At 52.1% G+C, this 15101-nt stretch overlaps 1 protein-coding gene across 3 annotated transcripts in view; it reads left to right on the top strand.

Moving 5' to 3' along the window:
- The window catches only part of QPRT (quinolinate phosphoribosyltransferase), a 28855-nt gene extending 14522 nt beyond the window's left edge, over positions 1–14333 (top strand). For 2 of the 3 annotated variants that reach the window (XM_054454869.2, XM_054454870.2), the window contains 3 exons: positions 10332–10867; positions 12637–12771; positions 12843–14333. In XM_054454869.2, the coding sequence (XP_054310844.2) occupies positions 10332–10867; positions 12637–12771; positions 12843–13061 (890 nt within the window). In that variant the 3' untranslated portion in view covers positions 13062–14333. The remainder of the gene's footprint in view (positions 1–10331; positions 10868–12636; positions 12772–12842) is intronic. The other variant, XM_054454872.2, reaches the window with a different exon arrangement.
- Positions 14334–15101: the final 768 nt, after the last annotated feature.

Raw genomic sequence — 15101 nt, 5'->3', positions numbered from 1 at the left:
CACCGCGCCTGGTCCCACCCCCCACCCCCTGCTTTTTTTTTGTTTTTAAGATGGAGTCTCGCTCTGTGCCCAGGCTGGAGTGCAGTGGCGCCATCTTGGCTCACTGCAACCTCTGCCTCCCAGGTTCATGCCATTCTCCTGCCTCAGCCTCCTGAGTAGCTGGGACTACAGGCGCCCCCCACCACACCTGGCTGATTTTTTGTATTTTTAGTGGAGACGCGGTTTCACCGTTTTCGCCAGGATGGTCTTGATCTCCTGACCTCGTAATCCTTCTGCTTCGGCCTCCCAAAGCGCTGGGATTACAGGCGTGAGCCACCGCGCCTGGCCACGGCAGCATCTCTTCGGAACTCCAGAGCCATTCCCTACCACCCTCTGGGCACCGCCATCCACATCTCCTGCTGCCGCCTCAGCCTTAACCTCTGCAAAACCAAATCCGTTCTTTCTCTCGAGCTCTGCAGATGCTAAGCTGTTTCACCAGGCCACGATTCAGGAAACGCTTTGGGATTCAGCTTCTGTTCTTGTGAAATGGGAAGAAACCCTGTGGTGAGCTCCAGATGAGAGCACAAAGGGGAACAGGGGTGCCCACAGCTGGCACACCATGGCTGGCACGCCACGGCACTCAGTGGGGTCACCGCCGCCTCCTGCTGTCCCCACCTCCACCCTGCCTGCTCTTCTCCCGGAATGACTCCTTCTGCCAGCTCTCAGCTACCCAGGCCGGAGGCCCAAGGCTCCCACATCTCTTTAGCTGCTAATTCTGGTAGATCCCCTTTTGGAAATAGCTCTCAAATCTACCTTAGAGCTACTGTCAAAGTTCAGGGCTCCATCTCTTTTGTTTTTTTTGAAAATATTTTTTCAAATTAACTATTTGTTGGCCGGGCACAGTGGCTCACGCCTGTAATCCCAGCATTTTGGGAGGCCGAGGCGGGTGGATCGCCTGAGGTCAAGAGTTCAAGAACCAGCCTGGCCAACATGGTGAAACCCCATCTCTACAAAAATACAAAAATTAGCCAGGGATGATGGTGTATGCCTGTAATCGCAGCTACTCGGGAGGCTGAGGTGGGAGAATCACTTGAACCCGGGAGGCAGAGGTTGCAGTGGGTTGAGATCACACCATTGCACTCCAGCCCAGGCGACAGAGTGAGACTCCGTCTCAAACAAAAAAAAAATTATTTGTGGAGGCAGGGTCCCACTGTGTTGCCCAGGCCTCAAGTGGCCCTCCTGCCTTGGCCTCCCACAGCACTGGGATTACAGGCGACAGCCACCGTGCCCAGCCTACTTTTTGTCTGGCCAAGACTACCTCAGCCTTCTTTTGCCTCCAAATCTGTCTCCAGTTGGTGGCTGAAGTGACCCTTCTGGAGCAAAACCATAATCATATCACTCCCTCTTCTAAAATTCTGTGATGGGTCAGGCATGGTGGATCACACTTGTAATCCCAGCACTTTGGGAGGCTGAGGTGGGAGGACTGCTTGAGCCCAGGAGTTCAAGACCAGCCTGGACAAGATAGCGAGACCCCCCCCATTTCTAATTAAAAATAATAAAATAAAACGAAAAGAAAATTTTTTTTGAGATGGAGTTTCGCTCTTGTTGCCTAGACTGGAATACAATGGTGGGATCTCAGCTCACTGCAACCTCCACCTCCCGGATTCAACCGATTCTTCTGCCTCAGCCTCCTGAGTAGTTGGGATTACAGGCATGTGCCACCATGCCTGGCTAATTTTGTATTTTTAGTAGGGACGGGGTTTCACCATGTTGGTCAGGCTGGACTCGAACTCCTGACCTCAGGTGATCGGCCCACCTCGGCCTCCCAAAGTGCTGGGATTACAGGTTTGAACCACTGTATCCGGCCAATAAAATGAAATTTTATGACGGCTTCTGCAATCTGGCCAAATTCCTCAGCTAAATAGTTTAGTTCTTTCTCCCTGTGGCCTCCCCTCCCAGCGTGTCACCTGTGAATCCCACACTGCCCTCACCCCGCCACTGTCTGCGGGTGAGCAGATCAGTTTTCTCAGCCCCAAATGTCGGCCCCACCCCACACCTCTGCCTGGCAAACATCACTCACCGGTCCTCAGAGACACCTAGTCATTTATTCCATGAGTCCACCACACTTGAGAAATGCTTCATTTCTTAGCGAACACGCCTACCCTGTGCTAGACAGTGTTCCTAAGGGCTTTCAAATATAAAGTCTTTTGTTTTTTGTTTTCGAGATGGAGTCTCACTCTGTCGCCCAGGCTGGAGCGTGGTGGCACAATCTCAGCTCACTGCAACCTCCGCCTCCCAAGTTCAAGCAATTCTCTGCCTCAGGCTCCCCAGTAGCTGGGATTACAGGCGCCCGGCTTTTTTTTTTTTTTTTAATTTTTTTTATTTTTTGTATTTTTAGTAGAGACGGGGTTTCACCATCTTGGCCAGGCTGGTCTTGAACTCCTGACCTCAAGTGATCCACCTGCCTCGGCCTTCCAAAGTTCTGGGATTATAGGCGTGAGCCACCGTGCCCAGCCTCCAACTCCTGGCCTTGTCTTCCTCCCACCCGGGCTTCCCAGAGTGCTGGGATTAACAGACATGAGCCTCCACACCTGGCAACTTCTTTCCATTTTTCACTGATTCTCTGACACATCCTCATTGAGCACCTGCACTGTGAGAGGTGTTAATAATTGTTAGGCATGGAGGCAACAGCGTGGGCAGCTCTTTCTCTTACTTGTCAGGCTTTAGCCTATGCTGTCGCAGGACTGTGCCTTGGCCTGGAAGCCCCTTCCCTTATCCTCATCCCCAATCTCCCCCTTCAGCTCTTATTCCTCTTGCAGGTCTTCCCTTAAACATCACTTCCTCAGCAGGGGCCTCACAGACACGCCCCAACGTTAGATCCTGGTCCCTCTGTGCTTCCTGTTCTTCCCCCATCATCACAGTCTACGGCTGTTTCCTCTCGACGGGCAAAGGCTGTGTCTGGCCATTGAGTTTTCTGCTATATCCAAGTGCTTCGCATACTGAACAATATAAATTTGCTGCTTTTATTGGTCAAAACGGCCAAATATTGGCAATTTTGTATTGGTTAGCTTCATAGTATGTGAGCTAGGATACTTATCCCATCAGAGAGGTTGCCTAGCACAGTGAATCAGAGCCCAAGCTCTGGGGCCACACAACTGAGGTCCAGCCCTGGCTCTGCCACTTGTCACTAAGTGACTGTGGACCAGAGACAACTCTCAGGGGCCTTGGGTTCCTCATCTGTGACAGGGATGACAATAATGACCTCCTTGTGCTGTTATAAAATACAGAAATGTACTAAAATACAAAAATTGGCCAGGCATGGTGGCACGTGCCTGTAATCCCAGCTACTCAGGAGGCTGAGGCAGGAGAACTCAGGAGGCGGAGGCTGCAGTGAGTCTACGGTTACTGCCAAAGCTCAGGGCTCCATCCCTTTTCCATTGCACGCCACTGCACTCCAGCCTGGGCAACAAAGTGAGACTCTGTCTCAAAAAAAAAGAAAAAGAAAAAAGTGTTTAAAAGGCCAGGAGTTTGAGACCCTGTCTCTATTAAAAAAAAAAAAAAAATTACCTTGGTATGGTGGAGCAGCTACTCAGGAGGCTGAGGTGAGAGGACCGCATGAGCCCGGGAGTTCAAGGCTGCAGTGAGCCATGATTGCACCACTGCACTCCACTCTGTCTCAAAAAGAAAGAAAGAAAAAAGTCAAGAGAACTGGAGCTGAAACCGTGAAAGGTCAGTTTTCAGCAGGAGAGCGATCAAAGAAAACCAGAACTAGACAGTCGTTAAAATAGCAAAAACATATTGTATTCCAGACTATTGTTGTAGGGGAAGAGTGACCTTAGATCAGAACTGGGCTGAACTGAAGGAGTATACCATGGGGGTTATAGCCAATGAGCAGAGTTGGGGGCAGTGGATGGGACATTACCATGAGAAAGCACCGGGGGTTGGGGGGATTCTGACAATATCAACCTAAAGGGATTCTTGCTGAGGGCAGGTCAGGTGGTCAGACAGCACCTGGGGGAGGGTGGAGGATGAGGACCCCCATCAGGGATCAAGGGGCAATCAGATGGGGAGGATGAGGGACTGGCTAAGCTGACTTAGCAGGATTCTTGCTAAAATTGGACGATGCAGAGGTGAACACGGAAGTCCAAGGCCTAACTGGAAAAGAGCTGAGGGAACCTGAGTGAGGTTTGGCTATAGACAGAACCTCTGAGTGAGCCCATCAAAGTTACTTTAATTATTTATTTATTTATGTATTTATTTAAGACAGAGTTTCACTCTGTCGCCCAGGCTGGAGTACAGTGGTGCTATCTCGGCTCACTGCAAACTCTGCCTCTCAGGTCCAAGCAATTCTCGTGCCTCAGCCTCCCGAGGAGCTGGGATTACAGGCACATGCCACCACACCCGGCTAAGTTTTGTGTTTTTAGTAGGGACAGGGTTTTGCCATGTTGGACAGGCTGGTCTTGAACTCCTGACCTCAGGCTAATTTTTTGTTTGTTTTTATTCTTTTTTTTTTTTTTGAGACTGAGTTTCGCTCTTGTTGGCCAGGCTGGAGTGCAATGGCGCGATATCGACTCAATGCAACCTCCTGGGTTCAAGCGATTCTCCTGCCTCAGCCTCCCAAGTAGCTGGGACTACAGGCGCATACCACCATGCCCGGCTAATTTTTGTATTTTTAGGCGAGACGGGGTTTCATAATATTGGTCAGGCTGGTCTCAAAATCCTGACCTCAGGTGATTCGCCTGCCTCAGCCTCCCAAAGTGCTGGGATTACAGGCGTGAGCCATCGCGCCCAGCCTTTTGTTTGTTTTTAAATTTAACTTTTTTTTTGAGACCGAATCTCGCTCTGTCACCCAGGATGGATTGCAATGGTGCAATCTCAGCTCACTGCAACCTCTGCCTCCTGGGTTCAAGAGAGTCTCTTGCCTCAGCCTCCCAAGTAGCTGGGATTACAGGCGCCTGCCACCACGGCTGGTTAATTTTTGTGTTTTTAGTAGAGATGAGGTTTTGCCATGTTGGACAGGCTGGTCTTGAACTCCTGACCTCAGGTGATCAACCCACCTTGGCCTCCCAAAGTGCTGGGATTACGGGCATGAGCCACCATGCCCAGCCTTAAACTTGACTTTTATCTTAAGTTCAGGGGTACATGTGCAGGTTTATTATATAGGTAAACTTGTGTCATGGGGGTTGTACCCATTATTTAGTCACCCAGGTATTAAGTGTAGTACCCATTAGTTATTTTTCCTGATCCTCTTGGGGGAAGAGAGAGATCCTCTCATATTGTTTTATACTCAGAAAAGGAAAGAGAAGCGAAACTAAAGGCAGGTAGCCCGGCGCCTAGGAACCGGACCGGAAACCAAGGAACCAGACCCGAAATCAGGCCTGGGCCTGCCTGACCTAATCCTGGTAGTTAAAATTCGACCCCTGACCTAGCAACTGTTGTTATCTATAGATTCCAGACATTGTATGGAAGGACATTGTGAAACCTCCCATTAGGTTCTGTTTCACTCTGACCACCGGTGCTCACAGCCCCTATCACATACCCCCTGGCTTGCTTAATCGATCATGACCCTCTCATGCAGACCCACTTAGAGTTGTGAGCCCTTAAAAAGGACAGAAGTTGAGCACCTGAGGAGCTCGGATTTTAAGACGCTAGCCTGCCAATGCTCCCAGCTGATTAAAGCCACTCCCTTCACTATCTCGGTGTCTGAGGGGTTTTGTCCGCGGCTCTTCCTGCTACACTCTCCCTCCTCCAAACTTCCGCCCTCCAATAGGCTCCAGTATGTGTTATTCCCCTCTATGTGTCCGTGTGTTCTCATAATTTAGCTCCCACTTATAAGTGAGAACATGCGGTATTTGGTTTTCTGTTCCTGCGTTTGTTTGCTAAGGATAATGGCCTCCAGCTCCATCCATGTCCCTGCAAAGAACGTAATCTCATTCTTTTTTATGGCTGCATAGTATTCCATGGTGTATGTGTACCACACTTTCTTTGTCCAGTCTACCATTGATGGGCATTTAGATTGAATCATGTATTTCCTATGGTGAATAGTGCTGTGATGTGTCTTTATAACAGAATGGTTTACATTCCTTTGGGTGTATACCCAGTAATGGGATTGCTGGGTGGAATGGTATTTCTGGTTTTTGGTCTTTGAGAAATTGCTGCACTGTCCTCCACGATGGTTTAACTAATTTACACTCCCACCAACAGTGTATAAGTGTTCCTTTTTCTTTGCAACCTCGCCAGACCTCGGTGGTCAACTCCTCCCACTCCCCAGGCAACGCTGATTTGCTCTGTGCCTATAGTTTTGCCTTTCCCAGGATGCTGCGGGAATGGGGTCATATGGCCTTTTGGATCTGGCTCCTTTTAGTTAGACTGATACATTTGAGACAGGTCCCTGTTGTTGCGTGTATCAGTAGTTGGTTTCTTCTTTTTTTGAGATGGATTCTCACTCTGTCGTCCAGGCTGGAGTGCAGTGGCATGACCTCAGCTCACTGCAAACTCCGCCTCCCTGGTTCAAGTGATTATCCTGCCTCAGCCTCCCAAGTAGCTGGAATTACAGGCGCATGCCACCATGCCTGGTTTTTGTATTTTTTCGTAGAGACGGGGTTTCACCATGTTGGCCAGGCTGGTCTTGAACTCCTGACCTCCTGATCTGCCCACCTTGACCTCCCAAAGCGCTGGAATTACAGGTGTGAGCTATGGTGCCCAGCCTGCATCACAGGTTGTTTACCCAATACTCACCAGTTGCAGAATTCAAATCCATTTTAAAAAAATCAGCCTGAAAAAAAAAGGAAAAAAATCAGGCTGGCCAGGCGCGGTGGCTCACGCCTGTAATCCCAGCACTTTGGGAGGCCGAGGCGGGCGGATCACCCGAGGTCAGGAGTTTGAGACCAGCCTGGCCAAACTGGCAAAACCCTGTCTCTACTAAAAGTACAAAAATGTGGCGGGCGCCTGTAATCCCAGCTACTTGGGAGGCTGAGGCAGAAGAAGCGCTGGAACCCGTGGGACGGAGGTTGCAGTGAGGCGACATCATGCCACTTCACTCCAGCCTGGGCAAAAGGGTGAAGCTCTGTATCAAAAAAAAAAAAAAAAAAAAAAAAATCAGGGTGGGCACAGTGGCTCACTCCTGTAATCCCAGGACTTTGAGAGGCTGAGGTGCGAGGATTGCTTAAGCCTGGGAGTTCAAGACCAGCCTGGGGAATATAGTGAAACCCCCATCTCTACAACAAAAATATACAAAAATTAGCCGGGCATGGTTGGTGTGCGCCTGTAGTCCCGGTTCCTTGGGAAGCTGAGGCGAGAGGATTGCTTAAGCCTGGGCAGTTGAGGCTGCAGTGAGCTGTGATCGCGCCACTGCATTGCACCTAGTTTGAATGGAGTGGGAGTGGGGGATTAGGCTCTGCTCCCTGCCGTTTGCTCCCAGGCCTTTTCCGTAGCTGGATGTGACCAACAGAGACAGTGCCCAGTCTCAGTATAGCTAGCTCTTAGTGGAGGGACAGGAGCCATCTGGGGCAGATGTGGGAGAGAATGTGGCGAAGGAGAGCCGGCTGCAGTAAAGGAGGCTTGTGGCTCGGAGGGGAGGTGGGGTGAGTGCGTGGAGACTCAGCAGCTTGGCTTTGGGGCAGTAGACAAGAGAGGGCCTGCTTCGGAGAGCAGAGCAAGCCAGGATGTCTGGCCTTCACTTCCACTTGGAGCAGAAGTGTGCTGTGTGCGCGTGCATGTGCGTGTGCGTGCACGTGTGTGCGCGCTAAATCAAACCCCCTCGCTGGCTCTGTGTTCCCCTCAAGGGGAAGCCAACTCCACTGATGGCGGTGGTCCATTAGGCTGCAGGTCTTCTCCCTGCCGATAGACGGCGCTGTTGCACCGCGCCTGGGTTTGCCTCTTCCCGCAGCCATGCAGGGCCCATCACCGGCTATGCTTAGGGAGCGAGGGACCTTCACCATGTCCACCATCCTTATTATTATTTTTTTTAAGTGTGGGTACTGGCCGGGCGCGGTGGCTCCTTGGGAGGCCCAGGCGGGCGGATCACGAAGTCAGGAGATCGAGACCATCCTGGCTAACACGGTGAAACCCCGTCTCTACTAAAAACACACAAAAAATTAGCCAGGTGTGGTGGCGGGCGCCTGTAGTCCCAGCTACTCGGGAGGCTGGGGCAGGAGAATGGGGTGAACCCGGGAGGCGGAGCTTGCCGTGAGCCGAGATCGCGCCACTGCTACAGAGCGAGACTGTCTCAAAAAAAAAATGTGTGGGTACATAGTAGGTGTATATATTTAGGGGGTGCACATTGATAAAGGCATGCAATGCATAATAATCATATCATGGGCCAGGCGCGGTGGCTGACGCCGAGATCGCGCCTCTGCTGTCGCCAGGCCACTGCAGGCGCCACAGTGGCGACAGAGCGAGACTCCGTCTCAAATAAAAAAAAAAAAAAAAAAAAAAAAATCAGGTTAGGCCGGGCGCAGCGGCTCACGCCTGTAATCCCAGCACTTTGGGAGGCGGAGGGGGGTGAATCACGAGGTCAGGAGTTCCAGACCAGTCTGGCCAACATGGTGAAACCCCGTCTCTACTAAAAATACAAAATTTAGCGGGGTGTGGTGGCAGGCGCCTGTAACCCCAGCCACTCGGGAGGCTGAGGCAGGCAAATCGCTTGAATCTGGAAGGCGGAGGTTGAAGCGAGCCGAGATCACTCCATTGCACTCCAGCCTGGGCAACAAGAGTGAGATTCTGTCTCAAAAAAAAAAAAAAAAAATTACATCATGGAGAATGGGGTGTCCATTCCCTCAAGCATTTATCCTTTCTGTTACAATCCAATTGCATTCTTTTAGCTATTTTGAAATGTACAGTTATTATTGACTATAGTCACCCTGTTGTGCTAGCAAATAGTAGGTCTTATTCATTTTTTCTTTTTTTTTTGTACCCATTAACCTTCCCCATCTCCCCATCATCCTTTTTTTTTTTTTTTTTGAGACGGAGTCTCGCTGTGTCACCCAGGCTGGAGTGCACAGTGGCACCATCTCAGCTCACTTCAACCTCTGCCTCCTGGGTTCAAGCGATTCTCCTGCTTCAGCCTCCCGAGTGGCTAGGGTTACAGGCATGCGCCACTATACTTGGCTAATTTTTTTTCAGGGTTTCGCCATGTTGGCCAGGCTGGTCTTGAACTCCTGATCTCAGGTGATCCACCTGCCTCAGCCTCCCAAAGTGCTGGGATTACAAGCATGAACCACTGTACCCAGCCCCATCATCCTCATTTTATTTATTTTTTATTTTTATTACTATTTTTTTAGATGGAGTCTTGCTTTGTCACCCAGGCTGGAGTGCAGTGGCGTGACCTCGGCTCACTGCAACCTCCGCTTCCTGGGTTCAAGCAATTCTCTTGCCTCAGCCTTCCAAGTAGCTGGGATTGCAGGCACCTACCACCATGCCCGGCTAATTTTTGTATTTTTAGTAGAGACAGGGTTTTACCATTTTGGCTAGGCTGGTCTCAAACACCTGACCTCAGGTGATCCTCGCACCTTGGCCTCCCAAAGTGCTGGGATTACAAGCGTGAGCCACCACGCCTGGCCAGACTGATTTTTTTTTTTTTTAAGTGAATTTGAATTCTGCAACTGGTGAGTACTGGATAAACAAACTGTGATGGGATTGCAGGTGTCCGCCCCCAAGCCTGGCTAATTTTTGCATTTTTAGTAGAGACCATATTGGCCAGGCTGGTCTCGAACTCCTGACCTCAAGTGATCTGCCTGCCCGGGCCTCCCAAAGTGTTGGGATTACAGGCGTGAGCCACTGCACCTGGCCAGAAGTTTAAAAAAAATTTTTTTTTTTTTTTTTTGAGACGGAGTCTTATTCTGTCACCCCGGCTGGAGTGCAGTGGCCTGATCTCGGCTCACTGCAAGCTCCGCCTCCCAGGTTCACGCCATTCTCCTGCCTCAGCCTCCGGAGTAGCTGGGACTACAGGCGCCTGTCACCAAGCCTGGCTAATTTTTTCGTATTTTTAGTAGAGACGGGGGTTTCACCATGTTAGCCAGGATGGTCTCGATCTCCTGACCTTGTGATCCACCCGCCTCGGCCTCCCAAAGTACTGGGATTACAGGCGTGAGCCACCGCACCCGGCCCAGAAGTTTAAATTTAACTAGGTGCCAAGTGATCTCGTCCAGCCTACAGCACTCCCCCACCCTTGCCCCCACAATCCCCCTTCCCCCCATGCCTCCCTTCCTCACCGCAGTCCCTCCCCTGGGACCCCTAGATCTTGAGGCTGATGGGCCAGTGCCCAGTTTCACTGGTTGTTAAATATTTTGACAGTGACTCCTGACAGTAGGAGAGGCAGCCAAACTCAACAGCTGTTCTCTCTTTCCCCCCAGGCCTGGCGCTGCTGCTGCCGCCCGTCACCCTGGCAGCCCTGGTGGACAGCTGGCTCCGAGAGGACTGCCCAGGGCTCAACTACGCAGCCTTGGTCAGCGGGGCAGGCCCCTCGCAGGCGGTGCTGTGGGCCAAATCCCCTGGGGTACTGGCAGGGCAGCCTTTCTTCGATGCCATATTTACCCAACTCAACTGCCAAGTCTCCTGGTTCCTCCCCGAGGGATCGAAGCTGGTGCCAGTGGCCAGAGTGGCCGAGGTCCGGGGCCCTGCCCACCGCCTGCTGCTGGGGGAACGGGTGGCCCTCAACACGCTGGCTCGCTGCAGTGGCATTGCCAGTGCTGCCGCCGCTGCAGTGGAGGCCGCCAGGGGGGCCGGCTGGACTGGGCACGTGGCCGGCACGAGGAAGACCACGCCAGGCTTCCGGCTGGTGGAGAAGTATGGGCTCCTGGTGGGCGGGGCCGCCTCGCACCGCTACGACCTGGGAGGGCTGGTGATGGTGAAGGATAACCACGTGGTGGCCGCCGGTGGCGTGGAGAAGGTGCTGGTCCTGCCTGTCCCTGGTCCAACCCCACCCTCAGCACACCCTTCTCCTACCCTCCCCTCCCCAGAGCCTCCAGCCATGACCCAGTGAACAGCCATGGCCTGGAGTCAGCAACATGAGACTTCCCACCTCAGCTCCTCCATCTGAGCTGGGCTCAGTTGAGCTCATCCAGCTAAGCTAAAGGGGAGCTGGGCCTGCTTTTCTTTTTCTGGAGATGGGGACTGTCTCTCCAGTAGCTGGATACACAGGCATACTCCACCCCACTGGCTAATTTTTGCTTTTTTTTTTTTTGAGATGGAGTCTCACTCTTTCACCCAGGCTGGAGTGAAGTGACGCAATCTCGGCTCACTGGAACCTCCGCCTCCTGGGTTCAAGCAATTCTCCTGCCTCTGCCTCCCGAGTAGCTGGGATTACAGGTGCCAGCCACCATGCCCAGCTAATTTTTGTATTTTTTAGTAGAGACAGGGTTTCACCATGTTGGCCAGACTGGTCTCAAACTCCTGACCTCAGGTGATCCACCCACCTCGGCCTCCCAAAGTGCTGAGATTACAGGAGTGAGCCACTGTGCCCAGCTGCCTTTTTTTTTTTTTTTTTTTTTGAGATGGGGTCTCACTATGTTGCCCAGGCTGGTCTCAAACTTCTGGACTCAAGTGATCCTCCCACCTTGGCCCCCCAAAGTGCTGGGATTATAGGCATAAGCCACCACGCCTGGTTTTGGAATTGGTTCTTTATATTTGTTCTGCTGCTATGTGGTGTGATGTTTAAGAGCAAAGGACAACACAGGGGAAGCCAGTGTCACTGGCACCACAGCCTTGAGCCCATCTCTCTAGTCCTCTGCACCTTATTTCCCATCTATGAAATGTCCTTAAAGACCCCTTCTAATTTTAATATTCTGAGTCAAATTGAGCTGAGGTCCAGATGCCAAATATTGCTGATATTTTTTGACCCACAAAAGTGGTCATTTTAACCTACAATAAAACATCCCGGCTCAGTGGCTCATGCCTGTAATCCCAGCACTTTGGGAGGCCCAGGTGGGGGGATTACTTAAGTCCAGGAGTTTGAGACCAGCCTGGGCCATATAGCAAGATTCTGTCTCTACAAAAAACTAAAAAATTAGCCATGCTTGTGGGCAAGCCCCTGTAGTCCCAGCCACTTGGGAGGCTGAGGTGGGAGGATCACTTGATCCCAGGAGGTGGAGGCTGCAGTGAACTATGACTGCACTGAACTCTAGCCTGGACGACAAAGCGAGGTCCTGACTCAAAAACAAAACAGTGGCTGAGTGCGGTGGCTCACGCCTGTAATCCCAGCACTTTGGGAGGCTGAGGTGGGCGGATCACGAGGTCATGAGTTAGAGACCATCCTGGCCACCATGGTGAAACCTCGTCTCTACTAAAACAAAAATTAGCTGGGCGTGGTGGCACACACCTGTAGTCCCAGCTACTCGGGAGACTGAGGTGGGAGAATCACTTGATCCCAGGAGGTAGAGGCTGCAGTGAGCTATCATTGCACCACTGCACTCCAGCCTGCGCGACAGGATGAGACCCTGTCTCAAAAACAAAACAAAACAAAACAAAAAAAACCCAATGTCTGGTTTCCTTATTAACCCCAAGCTCATGGTCCATCCGGAGCTTTTCAAATGTCAGTCCTGGTTCCCCGTGCCCCAGCTGCAGTGCTGGGCCCTATCGTCACCCTCGCCCTCCCGGCTCCCTGTGCCCCAGTGCCAGGTGCTGGGCCCAGTCCTCACCCTTGTCCTCCCGGCTGCCCAGCAGGCGGTGCGGGCGGCCCGGCAGGCGGCTGACTTCGCTCTGAAGGTGGAAGTGGAATGCAGCAGCCTGCAGGAGGCCGTGCGGGCGGCTGAGGCGGGTGCCGACCTTGTCCTGCTGGACAACTTCAAGCCAGAGGTAAGGTGGGCTCTGCCTCCGGGGAAGGGTCTGTGGTGGGCTCTTACCTGCCCTTGGCTTGTGTCCCGCAGGAGCTGCACCCCACGGCCACCATGCTGAAGGCCCAGTTCCCGAGTGTGGCTGTGGAAGCCAGTGGGGGCATCACCCTGGACAACCTCCCCCAGTTCTGCGGGCCGCACATAGACGTCATCTCCATGGGGATGCTGACCCAGGCGGCCCCAGCCCTTGATTTCTCCCTCAAGCTGTTTGCCAAAGAGGCGGCTCCAGTGCCCAAAATCCACTGGTCCTAAACCGGAAGAGGATGACACCGGCCATGGGTTAACGTGGCTCCTCAGGACCCTCCGGGTCACACATCTTTAGGGTCAGTGGCCAATGGGGCACACTTGGCATTAGCTTGAGCCCAACTCTGGCTCTGCCACCTGCTGCTCCTGTGACCTGTCAGGGCTGACTTCACCTCTGCTCATCTCAGTTTCCTAATCTGCAAAATGGGTCTAATAAAGGATCAGCCACATGGGGTTCTGCGGTGATAATGAGCACATAGTGAGGGGTCAGCAAATGTCAGAAGTTACCTGGGACAGCTGGGCACGATGGCTCACACCTGTAATCCCAGCACTTTGGGAGGCTGAGGCGGGAAGATCACTTGAGGTCAGGAGTTCAAGACCAGCCTGGCCAACATGGTGAAACCCCATCTCTACCAAAAATAGAAGAATTAGCTGGGTGTGGTGGCATGCGCCTGTAATCCCAGCTACTTAGGAGGCTGAGGCAGGAGAATCGCTTGAACCCAGAAAGTGGAGGTTGCAGTGAGCTGATGGTGCCACTGCACTCCAGCCTGGGTGATAGAGCGAGACTCTTGTCTCCAAAGAAGAAAGAAAGGAAAGAAAGAGAGAGGGAGGGAGGGAGGGAGGGAAAGGAAGGATGGAAAGAAAGGAAGAAAGGCAGGCAAAAGCCCCAGACAGGCCAAAACCTTCATCCTTCATGCACCCAACCTGTATCAAACACCAGCATGGCCTAGCTCTGAGTGCACAGCAGATGGAGGTTTGCTGGGCAGAGACACTGGGCTGTCCTGGACACTGCCTTTGGTGATACCCTAAACAAAAGGGGCCAGTCCCACAGTAAGAAGGAGACCACTACTACTCCTGCTGCCCTCCTCCCCCACCTTGCCTAGTTTACAAGACAGGAGGAAAGAGAGAAAGCAAAAAGTTAGAAAACAAAACAAAACAGAAGTAAGATAAATAGCCAGAAGACCTTGGCGCCACCATCCGGCCCTGGTAGTTAAGAAAAAGTAACAATAATAATATCAACCCCTGACCTAAACTACTTGTGTTATCTGTAAATTCCAGACATTGTATGAAAAAGCATTGCAAAACTTTCTGCTCTGTTAGCTGATGCATGTAGCCCCAGTCACGTTCCCCATGCTTGCTCGAAATATCATGACCCTTTCACGTGGACCCCTTAGAGTTGTAAGCCTTTAAAAAGGCCAAGAATTTCTTTTTCAGGGATCTCAGCTATTAAGACGCAAGTCTGCCAATGCTCCTGGCCGAATAAACCTCTTCCTTCTTTAATCCGGTGCCTGAGGAGTTTTGTCTGTGGCTCGTCCAGCTACAACAGGACACAGCCCAGAGGTGCCACCTGCAGCTGCCCTGTCCCCTCTAATCCCAGCTCCACCCTGCCTGCTCCCGTCCTTCCTCCAGGGGAAACATGGACACGCTCAGGTGAACCCCAGCTTCTTATGCCTGAACTGGGGAAACTGAAGCCCCATGGGACCAGGGGTGCCACTGGGCATCAAGAGAGGAAAGTTGAGCCCAGGGGTGATCTGGGAACTGGAGGGAAAACACGTGGGATCTGGGCAGGCACTGGGGCCTGACAGAGCAGAAGTGAGGAGTGGGTACCAGGAGCTGCAAACTCCGTGCCTCCAGGACCTATTCGGATAAAATAAATGGGTGGAACTGGAATAAGACAAAGTGGGAGTGAGCTGTGGCCAACTGGAAAATGCTCGTTGCAGCCACAGCGTTCCATTAAACAAGCAAAAGGAACCTGCCTGGCTGAGTCTTAAGCTCCCCCTGAACCCAGAAATGGGTTAGCCTTCCAGGATCCTCCAGCTCTGAGAGCTGGGGAGGGCACTCCATTACTGGGGGAACAGGAAATGGATCCTGGGCACTCTAGGGCAACACACGCCCTCCTTGCAGGGAAATGGATTTCCAGGCAGGGGAGATGCATGGGCAGAGGTGGCTCAGATTGTTTGCTGTAAGATTTGAAGCTGTGATCAGGAGGTGGCTAGGAGATGGGCTTGGTCCAGACCACAAAATGGTAGGTCAGAGGATTTGGACTCT

Source organism: Pongo pygmaeus, chromosome 18, assembly GCF_028885625.2.
Source record: "Pongo pygmaeus isolate AG05252 chromosome 18, NHGRI_mPonPyg2-v2.0_pri, whole genome shotgun sequence".
Taxonomy (NCBI): Eukaryota; Metazoa; Chordata; class Mammalia; order Primates; family Hominidae; genus Pongo; species Pongo pygmaeus.
The sequence above is the reverse complement of the archived record's forward strand: the minus strand, read 5'-3'. Positions and strand labels throughout refer to the sequence as shown.